General features: G+C 38.2%; 1 protein-coding gene and 1 long non-coding RNA gene across 2 annotated transcripts; one reads left to right on the top strand and one right to left on the bottom strand.

The window, feature by feature from the left end:
- Positions 1-383: 383 nt before the first annotated feature.
- On the bottom strand, positions 384-1,432 carry APCS (amyloid P component, serum). The gene is made up of 2 exons (XM_054494428.2): positions 1,264-1,432; positions 384-1,148 (listed from the first exon to the last, which is right to left on the bottom strand). Exons 1-2 carry the CDS (start codon positions 1,325-1,327, stop codon positions 541-543), a joined length of 672 nt encoding a protein of 223 aa, XP_054350403.1. The 5' UTR covers positions 1,328-1,432; the 3' UTR covers positions 384-540.
- Positions 1,433-7,754: 6,322 nt separating this feature from the next.
- On the top strand, positions 7,755-18,637 carry LOC129016568 (uncharacterized). The gene is made up of 3 exons (XR_008494888.1): positions 7,755-8,403; positions 12,638-12,739; positions 18,264-18,637. It is a non-coding gene; the product is annotated as an uncharacterized LOC129016568 (long non-coding RNA).
- Positions 18,638-19,435: the final 798 nt, after the last annotated feature.

Genomic DNA, 19,435 nt, shown 5'->3' on the forward strand with positions numbered 1-19,435 from the left:
CCTGTCTTATTACTTGCTGTCAGGTTCTCAACTATTGCTTACTTATATCATTATAGTTGTCTCCCTGATGCAACCTCAGACCTCTTTTTGATTGATTTGTAGCTGGAAAAACAAATAGGAGAATTGTGATTGCAATTCCACACATATTTTGAATCATCATTAAAATGATTGTTAGTAGCTTTTAAGTATTGCCACTGTCCTGCTCATTGAGTGCTCTGGCTTTGTGATATATCTTTCTAGTTACTTATAGATTTTCCTCCCCATACTTGGCAATTGGAGTTTTCGGGATAATGAAACACCAATTACCAAATAAGTAGTAGATAGATAAGTAGTAGATATAAGATAAAGATATGGGACTATGACAAGCACTAAACAAATGCAGGTAGCATAATACAATATATATTTTTTTAATTAGGCAGACATACAGATAGGAAATTCAAAGAAGAAAGAGCTGCAGGTGTAAGATCTAGTATCCAGTTGCTTTGAGCAGATCTCTTAGACGGTCATTTCATTTTCAAGTGCTCTTGTTGAGTCAAGACCTCAGACCCACACCAAGGGTTTGATGATGACATATCCTCTGATTTCATAGTTCAGAGCCCGCCAGTCCAGGATATTGGCAGGGAGAGGAGTACCCTGATAGGCAGACAGGATCTCTTCTGGGGGCAGCACAGAGTCCCACATGTACAAATCCCCAATCTCTCCCACAAAGGACTGGCTCTTATCAAACTTGCCCCCATAGGAATCCTGCTCCTGCCCCAGGACAATCTTGGGCTGAGCTTCCACAGAGTAACCCTGTCGCAGACCCTTTTTCACCAAAGGTGTCCCATTGATCCAAAATTCAGCAATACCTGATGAGGACTCCCAGCTAGCACAGATGTGCACTGGAGCTGGGAACTTTTCGATAACTTTGGATGTAACTTTTTGTCTTCCAATGTATAGACTATACTCTCCAACTCTTTCTTTATAAATTAGTAGCTCATTATCCTTGCCCTGGGTATTGTAGGAGAAGAGGCTGTAGGCACGAGAGAGATCAGTATAGGCTCGAAAACACAAGGTAAAGTTCTGTAGAGGCTTCTCCAGTGGTGTGATCAAGTTTACGTGATCAGTAACAGATTCTCTAGGAAATACAAACACCTTCCCACTGAGGTCTGCGGGACAAAGAAAGAAAGATAATGACCTTCAGCATAAATGCAGGGAAAAGACGTCTTAGCTCCAAACTATTTTCTCACTGTATGATTCTTGACCATTCCTTGACCTCCTTACCTGTGTGAGCAAAGGCTTCCAGGAGGCTGGTGAGGACAGAGACCCAAAGCAGCAGCTTGTTCATATTCTTGGCCTAGGGCTGTTATAGCAGAAGCAGTGACCAGGATGAGGGTAGCAGACAACACAGTGGCTGTCCCCCTAGCGTCTGATATTCATGCCGTTAGACTTCAGGCTAGTCAGGGTTTATATGCACCTTGGGTGAGGATGGGGGAGGAAGAGCACCAATAATGTGTGAGTGATTTTCCAGGTCTGCCTGCTGGCACTTACGGAGAAGGAGTGGTGAGTCCCTGAGCTGGAAAATCAATGGGAGTTATTTATTAGAGACAAGTGATGGCTAGAGCTCCAACTCCTGTGACCCAGATTTTATTGCTGGGAAGAGAGTCATTGTAGGGCAGCAGGGTTATGGATGGGATGAGGCACTGGGCTGGCCATGTCCGCAGAGCCTCTCTCTGCTCTCTGGGTCCCTCTCTCTGATGGCTCTGTGCTCTGCCAGAAGCTTCTGAGCCACGTGGAGTGTACTGCTGAGCTCAGCCCTCTCGTGGGCTATGGGAACAAGGCCTTTTCTTTCTTTTATAATTCTCAAGTTGTCTTGTATTTGTAGGATATTCTAGGATTCTGCTTTCTGCTGAAGACCCTAAAAAGTGCCTTCAACTTTGACTAATTCAACATCGAGTAATACATCCAGGCAAAGCTAAGGGGAAAGAGGGACTTGGAGAATAAACTTTCTGTCCCCATGAAGCTTAGTATTTTTCTGCTACTTCTACTCAGCGCTTTTTTTCTTTTGCATATCATGGTGCTTCCTTATCCTAGATCTTTCCATTTCTCATTATGACTTGTTTTCTGGTTACTTCATACTACCTGCAGAGATGTCAGCATCTCCCCAAGTTTTTCTCTCCTCTTCTTTGAGTCCTTGGTCTTTGAGTATATATCTAATCCATCTTTGGTGATGACCCCACTAATACATTTATTCACTAGTTCTCAGGTACTACACTAGGTGCTGGCGATTCAGTGGTCACTGACTCTTGCACAGCCCCAGAGATCTCCACCTTCATTCTTTCTACGTCTCCTTCATTCTCTCTCTGTACAGTTTCTTAACCACCACTCAAACCTTCTCTGCCTCTGAGATATCAAACTGATGTTCTTCTTTCTAGCCACATTATTTCTTTCTCTCTCATCCCTAAATTATATGGCATCTTGTTTCTCATTCTACTGTTTAGCCTCTTGTTCACTCTCTCTTCTGTTAGCTCATCCCAGACCTAATCAGCCTTTTCAACGACACAATCACTGCCACCAAGAATACACTTCCTCTATCATTGTTCAAAGTATCCTTCCTATTCTCATCCCTGGGGAGTTTCCATTCTCTACTTTTTCTCTCTAAATGGAATCCCAGGTTGTGAAGCCTTATCTGGCTTGTTGCACAGTATGGGTTAGTGATAAAGTTGGGATTATGCGTCTGTTGACTCCTGAATTAAATACAGATCATTTGCTTGGAAGCCAATGCCATTTGCAATTTGGCTCTAACCTGGCTATTATCTCAGAATCTAATCCTATTCTCCAGTCAAACACCTCTAATTGTTGTTCTTTATACCTTCCTGGCTTTCTTGATTTCATTACTTCTATTCATTGCCTTCATACTGTCTCGAATTTCTCTCTTATTTTTTTTCTGTTTCTTGGAATTCCAGCCATTCTTCAACATTAATCTCAAGCTTATTTAGGTGATGGTTATACTAAAAGCTCAGATTTCACTATTATGTTATTGCTGTCTATGTAATAAAACTAAACTTGTATGCCTTGAATTTATACAAAAATATAAAAAATAAAAAACAATCTGCTTCATGAAGACTTTTCTAATGTCCCAACTATACTTTATTTCCCCTCTTTCGTACTTCCTGTAAGGTTAAGATCAAAGACTTTGGGATAGAATACCAAAGTTGCCATTTACTAGTGGCTGACTATTCTGCAAGTCACTAAACCCCTCTGAACCTTAGTTTCCTTCTCTGTGAAGCAAAGATAAAACTATCTACCTCACAGTGTTTTTCTGAAGATAAATGAGATACTATGATATACATAAAGTACATGGAACAGTATCTGGATGGTTATTATTACCATCATTTTAGAGCCTTTATGGCTGTTACCACTATCTGTCTCATATTATAGATATTATTGTATTTATCTTGGATCCCTTCTAGATTGAATCTGGGTATTAGGACTTATTCATATTTAGATCATTGATTTTATCTAACAATTTTTCTTACACATGAAAAGAAACTGTTATATATTGTGGAATCAAATGACTCAACTTTGAATGAGGATTTTTTTTTTTACAAGAAACAGTTTATTAGCAACAAAAAGTAGAATACAATTGAATAATATGATCAGGTAATGCTGGAAGTAGGAGCAGGAAGGTAACCTTTCTTGAGAACCCAGGGACTATGCAATTCCCTAACAATTCCAGATGTTAATTAATAAGTGCCATAAAACTCAGAGAACACAGGGCTCACCAGATGCTTCTAGTTTTCTTCATAAATAAATAAATAATCATTCTCTTAACAAAAAATGATTTGCAAATTAATGTAGAAGAGAGTCTTCTCTAATGGGAGATGAGCCTAGGGAACAGGTCTTGGGGATAAGTGAGCCTTAGACTCATGGTGGGAGAGCTTGGAGATAACGGCTTTAGATAGCTGTTGGGGCCAAGTGCAAGGGTTTGCAGTTGAATATGAAAATGTTGTGTTATACACTGTGAAGAGGAAAGCTTGGTTGGAAGGTAGGGTCTGTAGTATAATTGGAAAAGGGAGAAAAAGTGGAGTCTGATTCTGTTGTCTAGTTTCCTTCCCTGGAATATGCTTCTCAGGCATTGGAAGCGAACAGCCTGCACTTCAAGCGTTGTCAAAGAGGAAACTGAGAATTATTTCTATTGCAGAAAGGAAAAGTTCTGATGTCAGGATGTAGGAAAATGAATCCTGGGTCTTCAGAACTGGGTGCAATCCTCACAGGGAGCCAATCCTCACTGTTGCTGGATCCTCCTGGGTGCCTTCCTGCCAGTGAAAGTTCAGGTCAAGGTGGCGGGTCCTGTCTGGGTGGCTGTGGAAGAGTTGAGGGTGGGGGAAGAAAAGATACATATGCTGAAGAGAAACAGGTCCACCTGTGTGCCCCAAACAGAGTTGTCTTGGCTACATTAATTGGCGTGCAACAAAGTTTACCCTCAGAGAGCATAGTGGAAGAAGGCATCGGCAGTAGCAGAAAAAGGATCTGACTCGGAGCTTCAAAAAGGCAGAAGTATGAGATATAACTGGAGATCACCTGAGGGATTAAAGAATACCCTAAAGATGCTTTCTGAGACCTCAGGTGTTTGTAGAAGACATTAAGTCACAGTAACCAATGGGAAAGACTGGATAGGAAGAGACTGAGTAGAACACAGGGTAGAACAAGATTTGTGTTCAGTAAAGAATTATTTGCTGTGTGTTCTGTTAGTTGTAAGGGAATTTGAGAGCATTTAGATGGAAAGAGGCAATGGAGGCATGCATCAAGAGTAACTGATTATCACTCTGATATATGGTTGGAGAAAACCAAAGATACACAAGTTAGACTGATGGCAGGGTCTTATTGTAAAGGCAAAAAAGGACAAAGATGAGAATTTAAAAAATATATATAGAATATGGAACCATATTTCTTACTGCAAATCATGTGGAAAAATATGGTGCTGCCAGTACAGATAGGACAATTGAGAGGATGTTCACTTGGAGGAGGTGGAGGGTAGGTGGTAAACTTAGTTCCTCAAATGCTAAATTTGAAATGATAGTATGACTTACGTATAAGAAAGGTCTTGGAGAATTTGCAATATGTGACAGCCACTTGGAATTAGAAATACAGGTTTCAGAGGAATCAATGTATAAATGATAATGAAACAAAAATGAATTTTGTCTTTCAGTGGAAGAGAGAAGAGAGGAAAGGTCAGGGAGTCAAGCACTGACTTGAGGAAACATTCACTTTCATGGTGTTAGAAGCAAGATAAGAATGGCAGGTGGGGAGGGATGTGGGAGACAAAAAATTATGTTTGGCAGAGAGGATAGCGTGTGGTGTCATGGAAACCAAGTCAGTGTAAGTGTCCAGGAAGCAGTGTCCAGTGGTATTAAATGCATCAGAGAGAGCTAAGTTGAATGCATGCTGGATTTAGCAATAAAAACTTCATTGGTAACCTTTGAAAGAGCAATTTTCATAAAGTGAGCATGTCAGAAGCCAAGTTTCAGGGAATGATGGAGGAAGAAAAAGGAAGGGAGTTTGTTTCCTAAGGTTCAGTAATTCTGACAAAGAACAAAAGGAGAGAAACAAGATTCTCCACAGGAGACTTGGGATTCAATGCATATTTCCCACACAGTTTATAGATTGTCTCTTCTTGATAGAGTGGCTATCATGTCTTTGTTGCCCACCTAATAACATTTCAGCCAACAACAGAGAAAAATCAGTGTCCACCTGAGATTATAACTGACCTTTCTACCAAAGTAGCTCTTTCAGACTCTAAATGCCAGGCTCAGGCTGCTGTGAACTCCTACCTCCCCTTCGCAATTCTGGCAGCTTCACAAATTTGTCAGTCACTTTCCAGGTCATGCTGATACACCAGAGTCTTTTCTTGATCTCATTTCTCTGTTCCTAATTTCAGGGTTCATTTATAAAAGAAAATCTCTGCTAAGTTTTTTCATCTTCTACTTTTAGGTTTAGTGAGACACCTCGACCATATTACCTCACTGAAATCTCACTTTTAAGTTCAGAATTCACCTGAAACTGCTCTCTGGAATGTCACCATATCTCTATCTTAGTCTTTATCTTTCTTGACATCCCTTCACTCTTACACTTCTTTTTGAACAACCCATCTTTATAGTTTTATAAAATATAGATTTCATTGCTGAGATTAGTGTTTATTCATTTTTTAAATATAAATTTTTAAATACAATTTACCATTCACTGGCTTCCACTGGCCACAACCATCTTCATGCTGTTCACAATCCCTTCATAATACCTGGGTCTTCTGAGAGGAGATGTGCAAAGAAGAAAAATATAACAGCAGGGACTCAGTGTAACTCTATATCTTGAGTATGTTTGAAAGTTCCCTTCTCTGTGTCTAGGAATATATTTTCCAGTCCACAGTGATAGACAATACATGCATTGAAGATGCAGAAGCAGATTCCTTGCTTGTACAGCTACAAGAGGTCTTGGCTAGAGCTGTCTTGCGCTACTCTTGTCATCTTGTCAACTATGCCATGTTTCTGCTCATGACAGAAACATGGCAGCACAAGAGTTTTCTTATGCTGATCTATTTTATTGTTATCCCTAAAACTTCAAAATACAAAGAAAGAACCTCACAGAAGCTGACAAAGTTCACCTTGCTGGTTGTCTCCAGCTTCTGTGAGTGATGTCATCCACATCTTAACTTCAGCAGGGAATGCCATCATCTTGACTCTCACCCACTTTGGTCATGTATGTTTTCCTGAGAGTGTTGGTTAGTTCAGCGACTTTATACACTAGTCCCTATTCTACAATACTTTCTAGTCTCATAGCTCAGAACCAGGAGATTTTCTTGGTCTTTGTCGTCTTTTTTTAATTTTTGGATTCTTTCTTTCTTTTTAAAGAAAATTTATTTAAGATTTAAAACAATTTTTATGAGTACGTAGTAGGTGTATATATTTATGGGCATGCACTGTGAAATAAGCATATCATAGAGAATGGGGTATTTATCCCCTCAAGCATTTATCTTTTGAATTACAAATAATGATCTTTGCCATCTTGACCACCATTGACTGCTGTGTATTTGTCTGGGAATTCCTGGAGTGCACAGTCTTTATGAATAAGAGGGCATGTGCCCAGCTGGTGTGTGGTGCCTTTTGCATTGGCCTGATCATGACAGTGGTCTAAATAACCACAGTGTCACAGAGGTAAAAAAGGAGCACATATGCTATTTAGACCTCTTCTTGTTTGACACCCTTCTTGTCATGAAACTCTCCTGGATTGACAATACTATCTATGAAATAAACAGTATTTTATTCACCACACATGTGTGCAGATGTCCATGGGTTTAGTTTGCATTCCCTATATTGACATCCTTGCTACCTCCATCATGCTTAGAATTTCCTAATCTAAGGTCTTTGCCACCTGTGTCCCCCAACCCCCACCTCATCACGGTCATTGTCTATATGTCTGTGCTTATACTGCTTACCTCAAGCACAAGCTAATGAACTCAACAGAAAACAGGTTTTCTATAAGAGACCTACATTATCATCATTCATTCTGCCTCTGGACACTGTTGTTTACACTCTGAGGTACATGGAGGCCAAGGATACCATGTACAGAGCTGTGGACAGAAATATTTCTTAACAGATTGACTCATTTCATCAGGAGACCTTTAGTCCAGGGCAATGTTTTTCCTGCTCATAAACATTTTACATCTCACAAGAAGACCAAATAGAAAGTTCTGTTGCGAATTGGTTCAAACACTTAGGCTGCTTTTCTACTTCTAGAAAGAAGGCAGAATCTAGGATTTCTGCTCAGGGTGCACATTACTGCAGAGGCGAGTGGCACTCCAGGAGCATTTTGATGACTTATTTTTATGTATGAGTGAGTTGATTGAAAATCCTCCTAGCTCCCACTTCACCTGGCCATTTGGTGCTTGACTTTTGTCTTTGAGTGGAGCAGAACTACTGATGATAATGGCAGCAGTGACTTCAGTTAAAGAATCCCAGGGTCTACCTGAGACTTTCTGCAGCTCCATGATTTCAGCTTTATGACCCTTAATTGACATTTCAAAAAGGCTTTCCTTACCATGTGCTGATTGAAAAATAAATAGTTTAGCAAAGAGAGGTCCTTCTTTCCATGAATTTGTCCCCACTGGTCACTTAAATAGTGTGTGTTTAGGTGAAGTACCCTTTACTTCTGTAGGAGGAAACAAAGACTTTTTAAAACCACATTATTGCTGCAGCCCCAGAAGCTGAGAAGAAAGAGAACAGATGGGTGGCTCTTCTCAAAGAATGTTGCCTTCGTCTGGATTTCCTCTTCTTAAACATTTATCTTCTTGTTCCTTGAAGGCTTTTAGGAATTGTTAATTCCACAGTGGCTGCATGGTAACTGTTGATTGGTGGTGGCTTATTTTGGGTAAGTGGATTTGGTTGTTCTTCTCTAAGCGTGGACCACAATTTTCAATCATTTAGAACTCCAAGTACTAATTTTCCCTTCTTCTGGGTGGGTGAGAGGTAATGGGATAAGGGGCTTAAAGTTTATTTTTGTGTTTCCCAGTAGAATTTTTCTTCTGAAGTGCTCTTCTCTGCTCATATCTTACACTTTTTCCTTGGTGAGTAGTTATGTGTGTAATTAAGAAAATTATCACATATATCCACTGTGAGACAGAGCTACAAGGTACGCTCCCAAAGCCCAGGTATAGTGGTATCTGTTTCATAACACTGCCATATTTTGGGAATAAGTGACTCATTATTACTTCAGCCCAAGGTAAACTCTTTCCATTTTCTGTCTTACACTTTTGCTGTATATATTTTTGTAACCACAGAAGCAGGCCTGAGGCACATTTTTGGTCACTTGTGATCTTCTCTCCCTCCAACAGACTGCTGGAGGTCAAGGGTCCCAGGTATAGTGGGTGCCCTTTTCTCTCATTTGGCGGAACTGTGTGTGTTAATAGGTGAAATCAATGCCTCAGTGATAATCAGCACATTTTGCGCCTTCAGGGGTGATTCTGAAGCTGAAGTCCCTAGGTCCCTAGGGAGTTCTTGAATGAGTTTCAGTGGGTTTGTAAACTCTCTGAAATTGTGTGCAAAATATTGCGAATGTATTTTTTCACCAGATTTTCAAAGAAGTCTCTGATCTACCACAGGTAAAAATCTATTGTTCTAGAATAGAGTTTTGTAAAACTATTTTGACAAAAAATTACAGTAAGAGGTTTTGTATTGCAACAGTTTATGTCTACATGAATACACATATAAATATATCTTAATCAAAATTATCGTAAAACAACACAAAAGCTTATGTCAAATCCTGGAATGTTTGAGAAATGATAAGGAGTGCTGTGAGATAAAGAGGTGGGACTAGAGGAGAGAATGATAGAAAATGTATTTGAAGAGGCTGGGCTCCATCAGTGGTAATAATGGTAGGGGCCACCACCATCATCATCATCATCATCATTGGCTACTCTACTCTCTGCTCTTCTCTCCATCCAAACAAGATTGATTGCTTTTTCATCTCTTCTTTCATAGAACTTTGCAAATACCTTTAATATTTTAGTTCTTATTATGGTGTTATTTCCAGTTTTAAAAACACATCTTTTTTTTCAATAGAAAATGTTGTCATATTTTCACTCAAAATATAAACGCCGAGTATTGATAATGTACCAGTCACTTGCCTAAGCCAGATAAGGCCTTTACCTTTAAGAAGCTCAGGGTCTCAAGAGAGCAACTAACATGTAAAAAAAAAATGCAGATGTTGGGTTAGGTGCACAACTAGGTAGGTGATGGTGGTAAGGTGGTAGGTGTTACAAGCCTTTCAGTCAATCTCCAGAGACTTTAAATGATTGCTTCGATAATTCTGACGAGTTGAAAAGATGTCTGTTCAAAAGAAGGTTTTTGCTGAGCTCCTCATGTTACTATTCCCTGAGTTTTTGTGTTTTCATTTTGTGATTTCGCTATTATCCTTTTTACCATTATAATTTCTTTCAATAAATACATTTAGCCACTCTTGAAGTATCAAGTACTGGATCCAGCACTAAGGATGCAGAGATAAATCCTACTTAGTCGGTTTTGGACGGTAACAATGTAATTACTCTCCCTCACGTGGCAGCAAAATAGGAGCAGTAAAGGTTACATTACAGGGAGCTGCAAACACAGTTAATGAAGGATCCTAACTATCACTATGGAGGTGGAGAGCTGGCTACAGGTGGGCTTTGTGCAGGAGGCAACATTTGATTGGGATCTGAAAAGATGAGTAAAAGTCTGCTTTGTGACGAGTAAAAGTCTGCTTTGTGACAAGGAAAAAAGGAGCATTGCAGACAGTTGGAGAGTTCAGGAAGCCAATGTGCAAGCCAGTTGTGTTCAGAGCTGTTTAGAAAATGCAGAAATTATAGAATATTTTAAAGTATATGAACGCTTTGGATTTTATTCTTGTTGCTGTGAGCATGTTTTCGAAGGGTTTTAGACAGAGGAGAGAAGTGATGAGAAGTACACATAAAATAAACAACTGTGACAGGAATAAGACAAGTCAAATGCACTAAATAAGAGGCTGTATTACAACTTACAAGATTTCAATCCACCCCAAATTATCTCATACATTCTTTGCTCAAGTGCTTGTTTCTAGGACATACCATGACCACTCACACCTTTGTACCCTTCACATTCCACTTTCTTTGTCAAAACCTGTAAGTGAAGTACAGGGATGGTAAATCTCAGGTTTCTGTTTTGGGCAACCAGGTGATCAATGGGTGGTAAGAAACAGCCTCTCTGAAAAAGTGAAACTTAAGTTGAAATGTTTATTAATAAAAATAGCAAGACATTTTAGATGATTTAAGAAGCAGAAGTTTCCTTAGGAGATAACCACCATGACTTTCTCAAAGGCAGAGTCTCATGGCAGAAGCTTAAGGAGGTCTGGTAGTATGGGAAGAGGAAGAAAGGAGGAAGAGCAGTGCTTTTCAAAGTACTTGGCTTTTTTTTTTTTTTTGTAATGAGCACTTTTCATAGGTTTGTCCTACATTTCCATATGTTTCAGTTGAATATATCTTTAAATTAAAACAAAGGTTTTAAAGAAGGAATAGGATTCAGAACTCCAAAAAAATCAATGTTATCTTAACACATTTATTGATCACCCACTTTGGGCAAAAAGTCTCTGTTTTAGGCTTTTTTTTTTTTTTTTTTTGAGATGGAGTCTTGCTCTGTCGCCCAGGCTGGAGTGCAGTGGTGCAATCTCGGCTCACTACAAGCTTCACCTCCCGGGTTCACGCCATTCTCCGGTCTCAGCCTCCCGAGTAGCTGGGACTGCAGGTGCCCGCCACCACGCCTGGCTAATTTTTTGTGTTTTTAGTAGAGACGGGGTTTCACCGTGTTAGCCAGGATGGTCTCAATCTCCTGACCTCGTGATCCACCCGCCTTAGCCTCCCAAAGTACTGGGATTACAGGCGTGAGCCACTGCGCCCGGCCTGTTTAAGGCATCTTTGAATTTTGCTTTGCAAGAAGTAAAGAAAGAAGCAAGACTTAAAAAGTTGAGAACAGACAACACCCATATTAGGTAAGGGTAATACTTGCTGTGGTAACAGACTTACTACAAAATCCTATGGCTTAATATTAATTCTTAATATTAAGAATTAATTAAGAAATAATTTAATAATTAAGAAATAATATTTAAATAATTAAATATTAATTCTGGCTCATGTAAAATATAACTACATGCTCCTGATTGGCAAGAAGTTCTCCTCTAATTCTCAATTCAAGGACACCATGTCATATGGCTCTACTTTTCTTAGGGCTTCTAAGAAAAGAAGTCCTGTGATGGATGTTCTACCCTCAGGTGACAACAGGAGAAGTACAATGAAAAAGCCTCACCTGCTTCTTTACCATGATGGTCTGGAAGTGGTACATGCCACTTCGGCATGCATTCCTTGGCAAGAACTTCTGCCATAGAATCCTATCGTTTTTAGAGTACAACTAAGTGAGTTTTCTGTACTGAGTTTTAAGTAGGTCCATAATGATTTTATTCTTAAAATTAATGTTTAGAGAAATTTTATTAAACACATCTACCATATGAAGTAAAATTTTCTTCCTTAGTTTTATTTTTTAAAACTTCTGTGGTTGTTACTGTTTCATTCGGAAGCACTTCTGGAAGCTAAAAATCATCTTGTTCCTAAATGTTTCTGCTGGTCATATGGGCAGATTAGTGTTTTTGTCAGGAGGAGGGACAGTTGTTGTTAGAAATGAGTGAGGTAGAGAGGGAGAGACAGAGTTTTTTCAGTAGAAGGAGAGAAGAGACATTGGAAACCCAACTTAGACAAACTGACCTTCTGGAAACTCAAAAGTAGATTGTCTGCCATGATTGCTGAGTGAGATGGAAGCTTGAAGATAAAGAAAATAGAAAGATTGAAGCAGATCTTTGGGTAATGTGATGGAGGGCTGGAGATGGGATAAATAGATAAAGGGATTGCTGCACAACCACACTTAAAATTAAACTGGCGTTTGGCAGGGCTGCGGTCCACCCAGCTTGTGCCTCCTTCCTTTGGACATCCATTTGCATGGGCCCAGAGTTGCAGGAGTAAACATCTTAAGAATGTTGTTCTATGTTTACAAGTTTGAGGATCCCATGTACTCTGTGTCCTCAGGACAGTGTCTTATGTGTGTTTCAGTGAGTGTGTCCAACAGAGGTATACAGAAGGAAGATTCTAACCCCAAGATGATGTAGCTCTTGAAGAAAGCAGGAGAGACTTCTGGGACTTACGATGATAAAGGTTGGTGTTGGGGAGAGGAAAAAATGGCATGGAACGAGTTTCAAGAGAGAAGAGTTTGTTTAGTAATGAGGCAAAAAAATTGTTTCTGGACACAAGAGATTAAGTTTCATATTTGCAGTCTAGGAAGTATAGTGTAGAGAGAAAGATCATGGACTCCTACCCCAGACGCTGGCTTCCTCCCAATCCTGTCTGCCTCTTTCTGAGAGAACTCTACGAGTTACCTCCCAGTGTCTTAGGTGCCCATCTGCGATAATGGGAATAATGACAGTACCTACCTCACTGGGTTTCTGTGGTGTTTTAATATATTAATTTTGCATGAAGGATCTAGTACAGTGGCTAGCACATAGTAAATACTTTTATAATGTTAGTTATCTTTATTATTTATATTCCTCTCCTTTACCTATCAGTTTTGTTGAAAAAAAAGGCTGCTAAAAAAAAAGTATAAATAGAGAACAAATTTAAAAGTTAATGGAAGGAAGAACTCTTAGTCTATGAGTTTTAAAACATGAATGAATGCTATTATTAAGTGCCTTTAAAATCAATTATATGATCATAAATATTTTTTAAATGAATAGAATTTATTTCTTAGAACAGTTTTAGGTTTATGGATAAATTGAGTAGATAGTACAGAGTTCCCCTGTACAGTTTCCTTTTCTTTTTTTCTTTTTTTTTTTTTTTTTTTGAGACGGAGTCTCGCTCTGTCACTAGGTTGGAGTGCAGTGGCCCGATCTCAGCTCACTGCAACCTCTGCCTCCCAGGTTCAAGTGATTCTCCTGCGTCAACCTCCCGAGTAGCTGGGACTACAGGTGCACATCACCACGCCCAGCTAATTTTTGTATTTTTAGTAGAGACGGGGTTTCACTATGTTGGCCAGGATGGTCTCAGTCTGTTGACTTCGTGACCTGCCCACCTAGGCCTCCAAAAATGCTGAGATTACAGGCATGAGCCACCGCACCCGGCCACAGTTTCCTTTATTAATACCTTGCATTCATGTGGTGCATTTATTACAATTGATAAACCAATACTGATACATCATTATTCACTAATGTGCATAACATTAGAGTTCACCCTTTGTGCTGTACATTTCTTTGGGTTTTGACAAATGTGTTTTATGTGTCTACCATTACAATGTCTTACAAAATAGTTTCCCTACTTAAAAATCCCCTCTGCTTTACCTATTTATACTGCCTCCCCTAGCAACCACTGATCTTTCTGTCTCTATAGTTTTGCCTTATCTACAATGTCATGTAGCTGGAATCATACAGTTTGTAGTGTTTTAAGACTGGTTTCTTTTACATAGAAATATGCATTTGAGGTTTCTTCATGTCTCTTTATGGCTTAATAGCTCATTTTCTTTTTATTACGGAGTAATATTCCATTGTATAGACGTACCACAGTTTGTTTATCCATTTACCTATTGAGAGATATCTTGGTTGCTTCTAGTTTTTGGAATTATAGATAGAGCTGCTGTAAACATTTGTGTGCAGATATTTGTATAGATATAAATTTTCAATTCATTGTAAACACCTGGTGTGATTGCTGGGTCCTATGGTAAGACTATGTTGTATTTTTTAATAAGCTATAAAAATGTATGCTAAAGTAGCTATTACCACTTGGCATTTCCACTTGCAATGACTGATCATTCCTGTTGCTCCTTCAACCCTGCCAGCATTTGGTATTGTCAGGTTTTTTTATTGTAGCAATTTTAATAGGTGTGTAGTAGTATCTCATTGTTTTAATTTTCAATTATCTAAAGAGACACATTGTTGAGTATATTTTTTATATTCTTATTTGCCATGTGAATACTTCTTTGGTGAAGTGTTTATTCAGATCTTTTGCCCATTTTTAATTGGGTTGTTTATTTTCTTATTGTTGAATTTTAAGAGTTCTTTGTATATTTTTAATAGAAGTCCTTTATGAGATATGTGTTTTGTAAATATTCTCTACCAGTCCACGGCTTGTCTTTTCACTTTCTCAACAAAGTGTTTTACAGAGCAACTGTTTATAATTTTAATAAAGTCTAACATCAATTTTTTCTTGGATTATACTTTTGGTGTTTTATCTAAAAAATCACTCTCAAGCCCAAAGTCACCTAAACTTCTCCTTTATTATCGTCTATAAATTTTATGGTTTTGTGTTTTACATTTAGATTTATAACTCACTTTAGTTAATTTTTTTGTGAAAGGTATGTGTTTTGTGTCTAGATCCATGTAGTCTTATGTAGTTAACAAGTTGTTTTAGCTCCATATTTCGATGAACCTTTCTCCATTGACTTACCTGTGCCCCTTTGTTAAAGATCAGTTTATTTGTGTAGGTCTATTTCTGGACTCTTATTCCATTCCATTGATCCACTTGTCTGTTCTTTTTCTAGTACCGCATCATTTTTTGTTAAAGTCTTGAATAGTGTTAACTCTAGGATTTTCTTGTTCCCCTTCAGGATTGGGTTGGCTATTCAGGGTCTTCTTCTTTCCATATAAACTTCAAAATCAGTTTGTTAATATACACAAATAATTTACTAAAAATTTGATTGTGATTGCCTTAAATCTATAGATCAAGTTGGGAAAACCAATACATCTCTGTTTATTAAGATCTTTGATTTTTAAAATCAATTTTATAGTTTTCCTCATATAAATCTTGCATATATTTTTTAAATTTCTACCTAAGTATTTCATTTTTTTGGTGCTAATGTAAATGATGTGTTTCTAGTTTCAAATTCCAATTGTTCATTGCTGGTTTGCAGGAAAGCAACTGACTTTTGTAGATTAACCAACAGCACACTTTTGTTTATTATCTTGCAGACTTGCTATAATCGCTTATTAGTTCCAGGAGGGCTTTTTATTTTTTCCCAGTCAACAATAGATAATCATGTCATCTGCCAACAAATACAGTTTTGGTTCTTCTTTTACAGTGTATATACCTTTTACTTCCTTGTTTTATTGCATTAAGACTTTTTCGATACAATGTTAATAGGAATGATGAGGGGGGACATCTTCCCAATCTTAGGAGAAAAGCATCTAGTTCCTTATCAAGTATGGTCATATCTGTGGATTTGGCAAAAGATGCTCTTTTTCAAGTTGGGTGTTCCCACTCCTATTTTCTGAAAGAGATTATGGATAATTAACACACTTTCTTCTTAAATATTTGCTTCTTAAATTCACCAGTGAAACCATCTGTTCCTGGTGTTTTTATTTTTGGAGGATTATTAATTATCAATTTAATTTCTTTAATAGATATTGAGCTATTCAGATGATATATTTCTCTGTGTGTGAGTTTTGGTAAATTATGTCTTTCAAATAATTTTTCCATTTCTTCTAAGTAAGTAAGCAAATTTGAGAGCATAGAGACATGTTATATTCATTTATTATCCTTTTAATATCCATAGGATTTGTAGTAATTTCTGATATTAGCAGTTTGTAACTTCTTTCTTTTTTTTTTTCTTGGTTAGCCTGGCTAGAGGCTTATCAATTTTATTAATTTTTTTTCAAAGAACTGGCTTTTAACTTCAATGATTTTCTCTTTCAATTTTTTCCTGCTTTTAATTTCATTGATATCTGTTTCAATTTTTATTAGTTCTTTTCTTCTGTTTGCTTTAGGTTTGTACAGCTGTTTTTTCTCTAGCTTACAAAAGTGAAATTTTAGGTTATTGATTTTAAATGTTTCTTCTTTGCTAATATATGCATTCAATACTACAAATTTCCCTCTGAGCACTGCTTTTTCTGCATTTCACAAATTTTGACAAGTTGTATTTCATTTAGTTCAAACATTTTAAAATGTCTTTTGAAATGTCTTCTACGACCTACATTTTATTTAGAAATGTATTGTTTAATCTGCATATTTTGGAACATTCCAGCTATCTTCTTTTTTTTTTTTCTAGTTTAATAGTATTTATTGGGGTCTGAGAGCATGCTTTGGGTGATGTTTATTATTTTGTTAAGTTGTGTTTCATGGCCAGAATGTGATCTATCTTGGTAAAAGTTCCATGTGAGCTTGAGAAGAATGTGTATTCTGCTGTTGTTGAACAGTGGATTCCATAAATGTCAATTAAATTCTGTTGCTATTCATTTCAACTATATCTTCTCTAATTTTCTGCTGGCTGGATCTGCCAATTACTGACAGTGTGGCGTGGTGTTGAAGACTATGATTATAATAGTGAGTTTGTCAATTTCTCCTATTTCTATCAGTTTTTGCCTCATGTGTTTTTGGCCCTCTCTTGTTAGGCAATTCCCTCAAAACCAACTACAAAGTATGCTAGATGCTGTCATGGGAAAAATGGACAATATGCAGGAACAGATGAATAATGTAAGCAGAGCAAAGGAAACTAGAAAAGAACCAAAAGAAAATGTTAGAAATAAAAAAATTTGTAACAGAAATTAAGAATACCTTTGATGGATTTGTCAGTAGACCGGATATGGTCAAGGAAAGAATCCACAAGCTTTTTTCATTAGAACTCTTAGCATATTAATCATAGTTATTTTAAATTCCCAAGCTTCTAATCATTCCAAGATCTATGCTCTATCTGTATGTGGTTCTGATGCTTACTTGTCTCTTCTGACTTTTCCTCCTGCTTTTTGGGATGTCTTGTAATTTTTAATAATTTATACATGATGTATTAGGCAATAAGAACTGAGGTAAATAGGCTTTAGTGTGAGGTTTTAGATACATTTATCTGGCTAAGAAGAGTGAGGCTGTGTTTACTGTTTACTGTAGCTGTGGTTGTCAGATTCCTCTAGTGTTCTCATTTTTGTCTGCCTGTTTTCCTTGGGTGTTTCTGGAGACTCCTTCTTAAATAGAATCTGTGTCTTGCTGCTCTGTCACTTGTAATCCACTGTTATGCTGGAGCTCTGTAGATGTGGTGGTAAGGTATTGGAGAGGATAAGTGTCCAATCATCTTATGATTAAATCTCTGTTTTGCTTTTTTTTCTTCTTTGAGATGAAGTCTCGCTCTGCTGCCCAGGCTGGAGTGCAGTGGTGCATTCTCAGCTCACTGCAACCTCTGCCTCCTGGGTTCAAGCAATTCTCCTGCTTTAGTTTCCTGAGCAGCTGGGATTACAGGTACACACCAACATGCCCAGCTAATTTTTATATTTTTAGTGGAGACAGGGTTTTGCCATGTTGGCCAGGCTGGAGCTTTTATTTTTTATTTTTGGTCTTTTCAAGTGGGCCAGAGTCCTTGGGCTGTGACCTTCAGAAGAGTTTCTTATTTTTTTTTCCCTCCTCCCCTTATATAAGGCAGGAAGGCCAGAGGGGGCTAAAACTGTCCAATTGCCTTATCCTTCATTCTTTATATGCTTTCTTTCACAATCTGGGAAGTATTTTTTAAATAGTTGTCAAATATTTGTTTAGAAGAAAACTTAGATACTGTTGGGGAGGACAGAAGAGGGAACACCTTTCAATACTCTGAGTATTTCATCCTAAAATTGTATAGTGAATTTAGCAAACACCATGTACTTAACCAGATCCACCTTCCTTCGGAGACCACAGTGGTTTTAAATGTCCACAAATTCTTTGATACTCTTCCCTTCAGGACATGGAGCTTCCCCTTCTATCTGAGTGTGAACTGGACTTAGTGAGTCACTTCTGATGAGTAGAAAGAAAAATGAAAATGTGATTTCAGAAATGCGGTCATATAAAGCACTGCAGCTTCTTGCTTGCAATCTCACCTGCTTTTGGATCACTCAGATGAGGACACCCAGGAACTAGTGAGAAACTGAAGCTTTCTGCCAAGACCCAGTAGGAAATGTAGCTGTCTGTCATTAGCTGTCAGTGGGCTATCTTCAGGTGGATCCACTAGTGCTGGCCTTGAGATGACTGCATGCTGGCTGACATGTTTGCAACCTCACGAGATACCCTGGGCAGAACCACATAGCTAAGCTGCTCCTGGATTTCTGACTCTCAGACTCTCAGACACTGTGTGAGATAATAAATGTTTGTGTTTTAAACTACTGTCTAATCCAGCTATTCAAAATATATCTATGATGACTTAAGTATATTCGTTAGCAGTCTTACTCTACTGCACATCACACCATCACATCACACAGACACACACACACACACACACATCCCTCTGTGATTTCCAAAATATTTACTCAAATTTAATTTCTTAAATATTATAATTTTGCCCATCTCATTACATTTTAGTGCCACTTAACTGGTAGAGTTGGCAATCAGATCTATTTGACTGGGTAATCCATCCCTTAATGTGCCTCTCTTTGGGGTAGAAGAGTGATAGAACACTATTTTAGCAGTGGGATTTAAGGCTTTTTCACCAAGGCTAGAGACTAGCCTTGGGAATAGTGAACCCTAGAGCAAGCAAATGAGTCCCTAAGAACCCTGGGGTAGGCCTCATGTTTTCTTTCTTCAGTCCTTGTATTATTATTCAGAGGGAACCCAGGGAATCTAGTACTCGATATACATTAAGTAAGAGGATGAAGAAAGGCAGCATAGAGACAGGAAAGTGAGGATAGCATCCTTTCCAATGACTTTGCCTTGGTGACTAAATGATGTTGGAGGCTTAGTGAAGTGTGGACTCTGAGGTACCACTATATATCCTTTCATTCAACAGATATTTATTGAGCACTCACTATGTGTCAGGCACTGTTCTAGGTGCTGAGCACATAGTGGTAAGTACACACATCCCCTCACTCTGGACAAGTTATATTCTGGTGGTTTTGAGGTTCATTCAGGTCAGGTCCTTGT

The sequence above is a fragment of the Pongo pygmaeus genome, chromosome 1, assembly GCF_028885625.2.
Source record: "Pongo pygmaeus isolate AG05252 chromosome 1, NHGRI_mPonPyg2-v2.0_pri, whole genome shotgun sequence".
Lineage (NCBI taxonomy): Eukaryota > Metazoa > Chordata > Mammalia > Primates > Hominidae > Pongo > Pongo pygmaeus.

What these genes read in the sequence shown, in the direction of transcription:
- APCS (XM_054494428.2), bottom strand. Translation starts at nt 1,327, where the DNA reads ATGAACAAGCTGCTGCTTTGGGTCTCTGTCCTCACCAGCCTCCTGGAA. An exon ending in GGAAGCCTTTGCTCACACAG is followed by an intron (nt 1,149 to 1,263) that starts GTAAGGAGGTCA and finishes TTTGTCCCGCAG; the next exon opens with ACCTCAGTGGGAAGGTGTTT.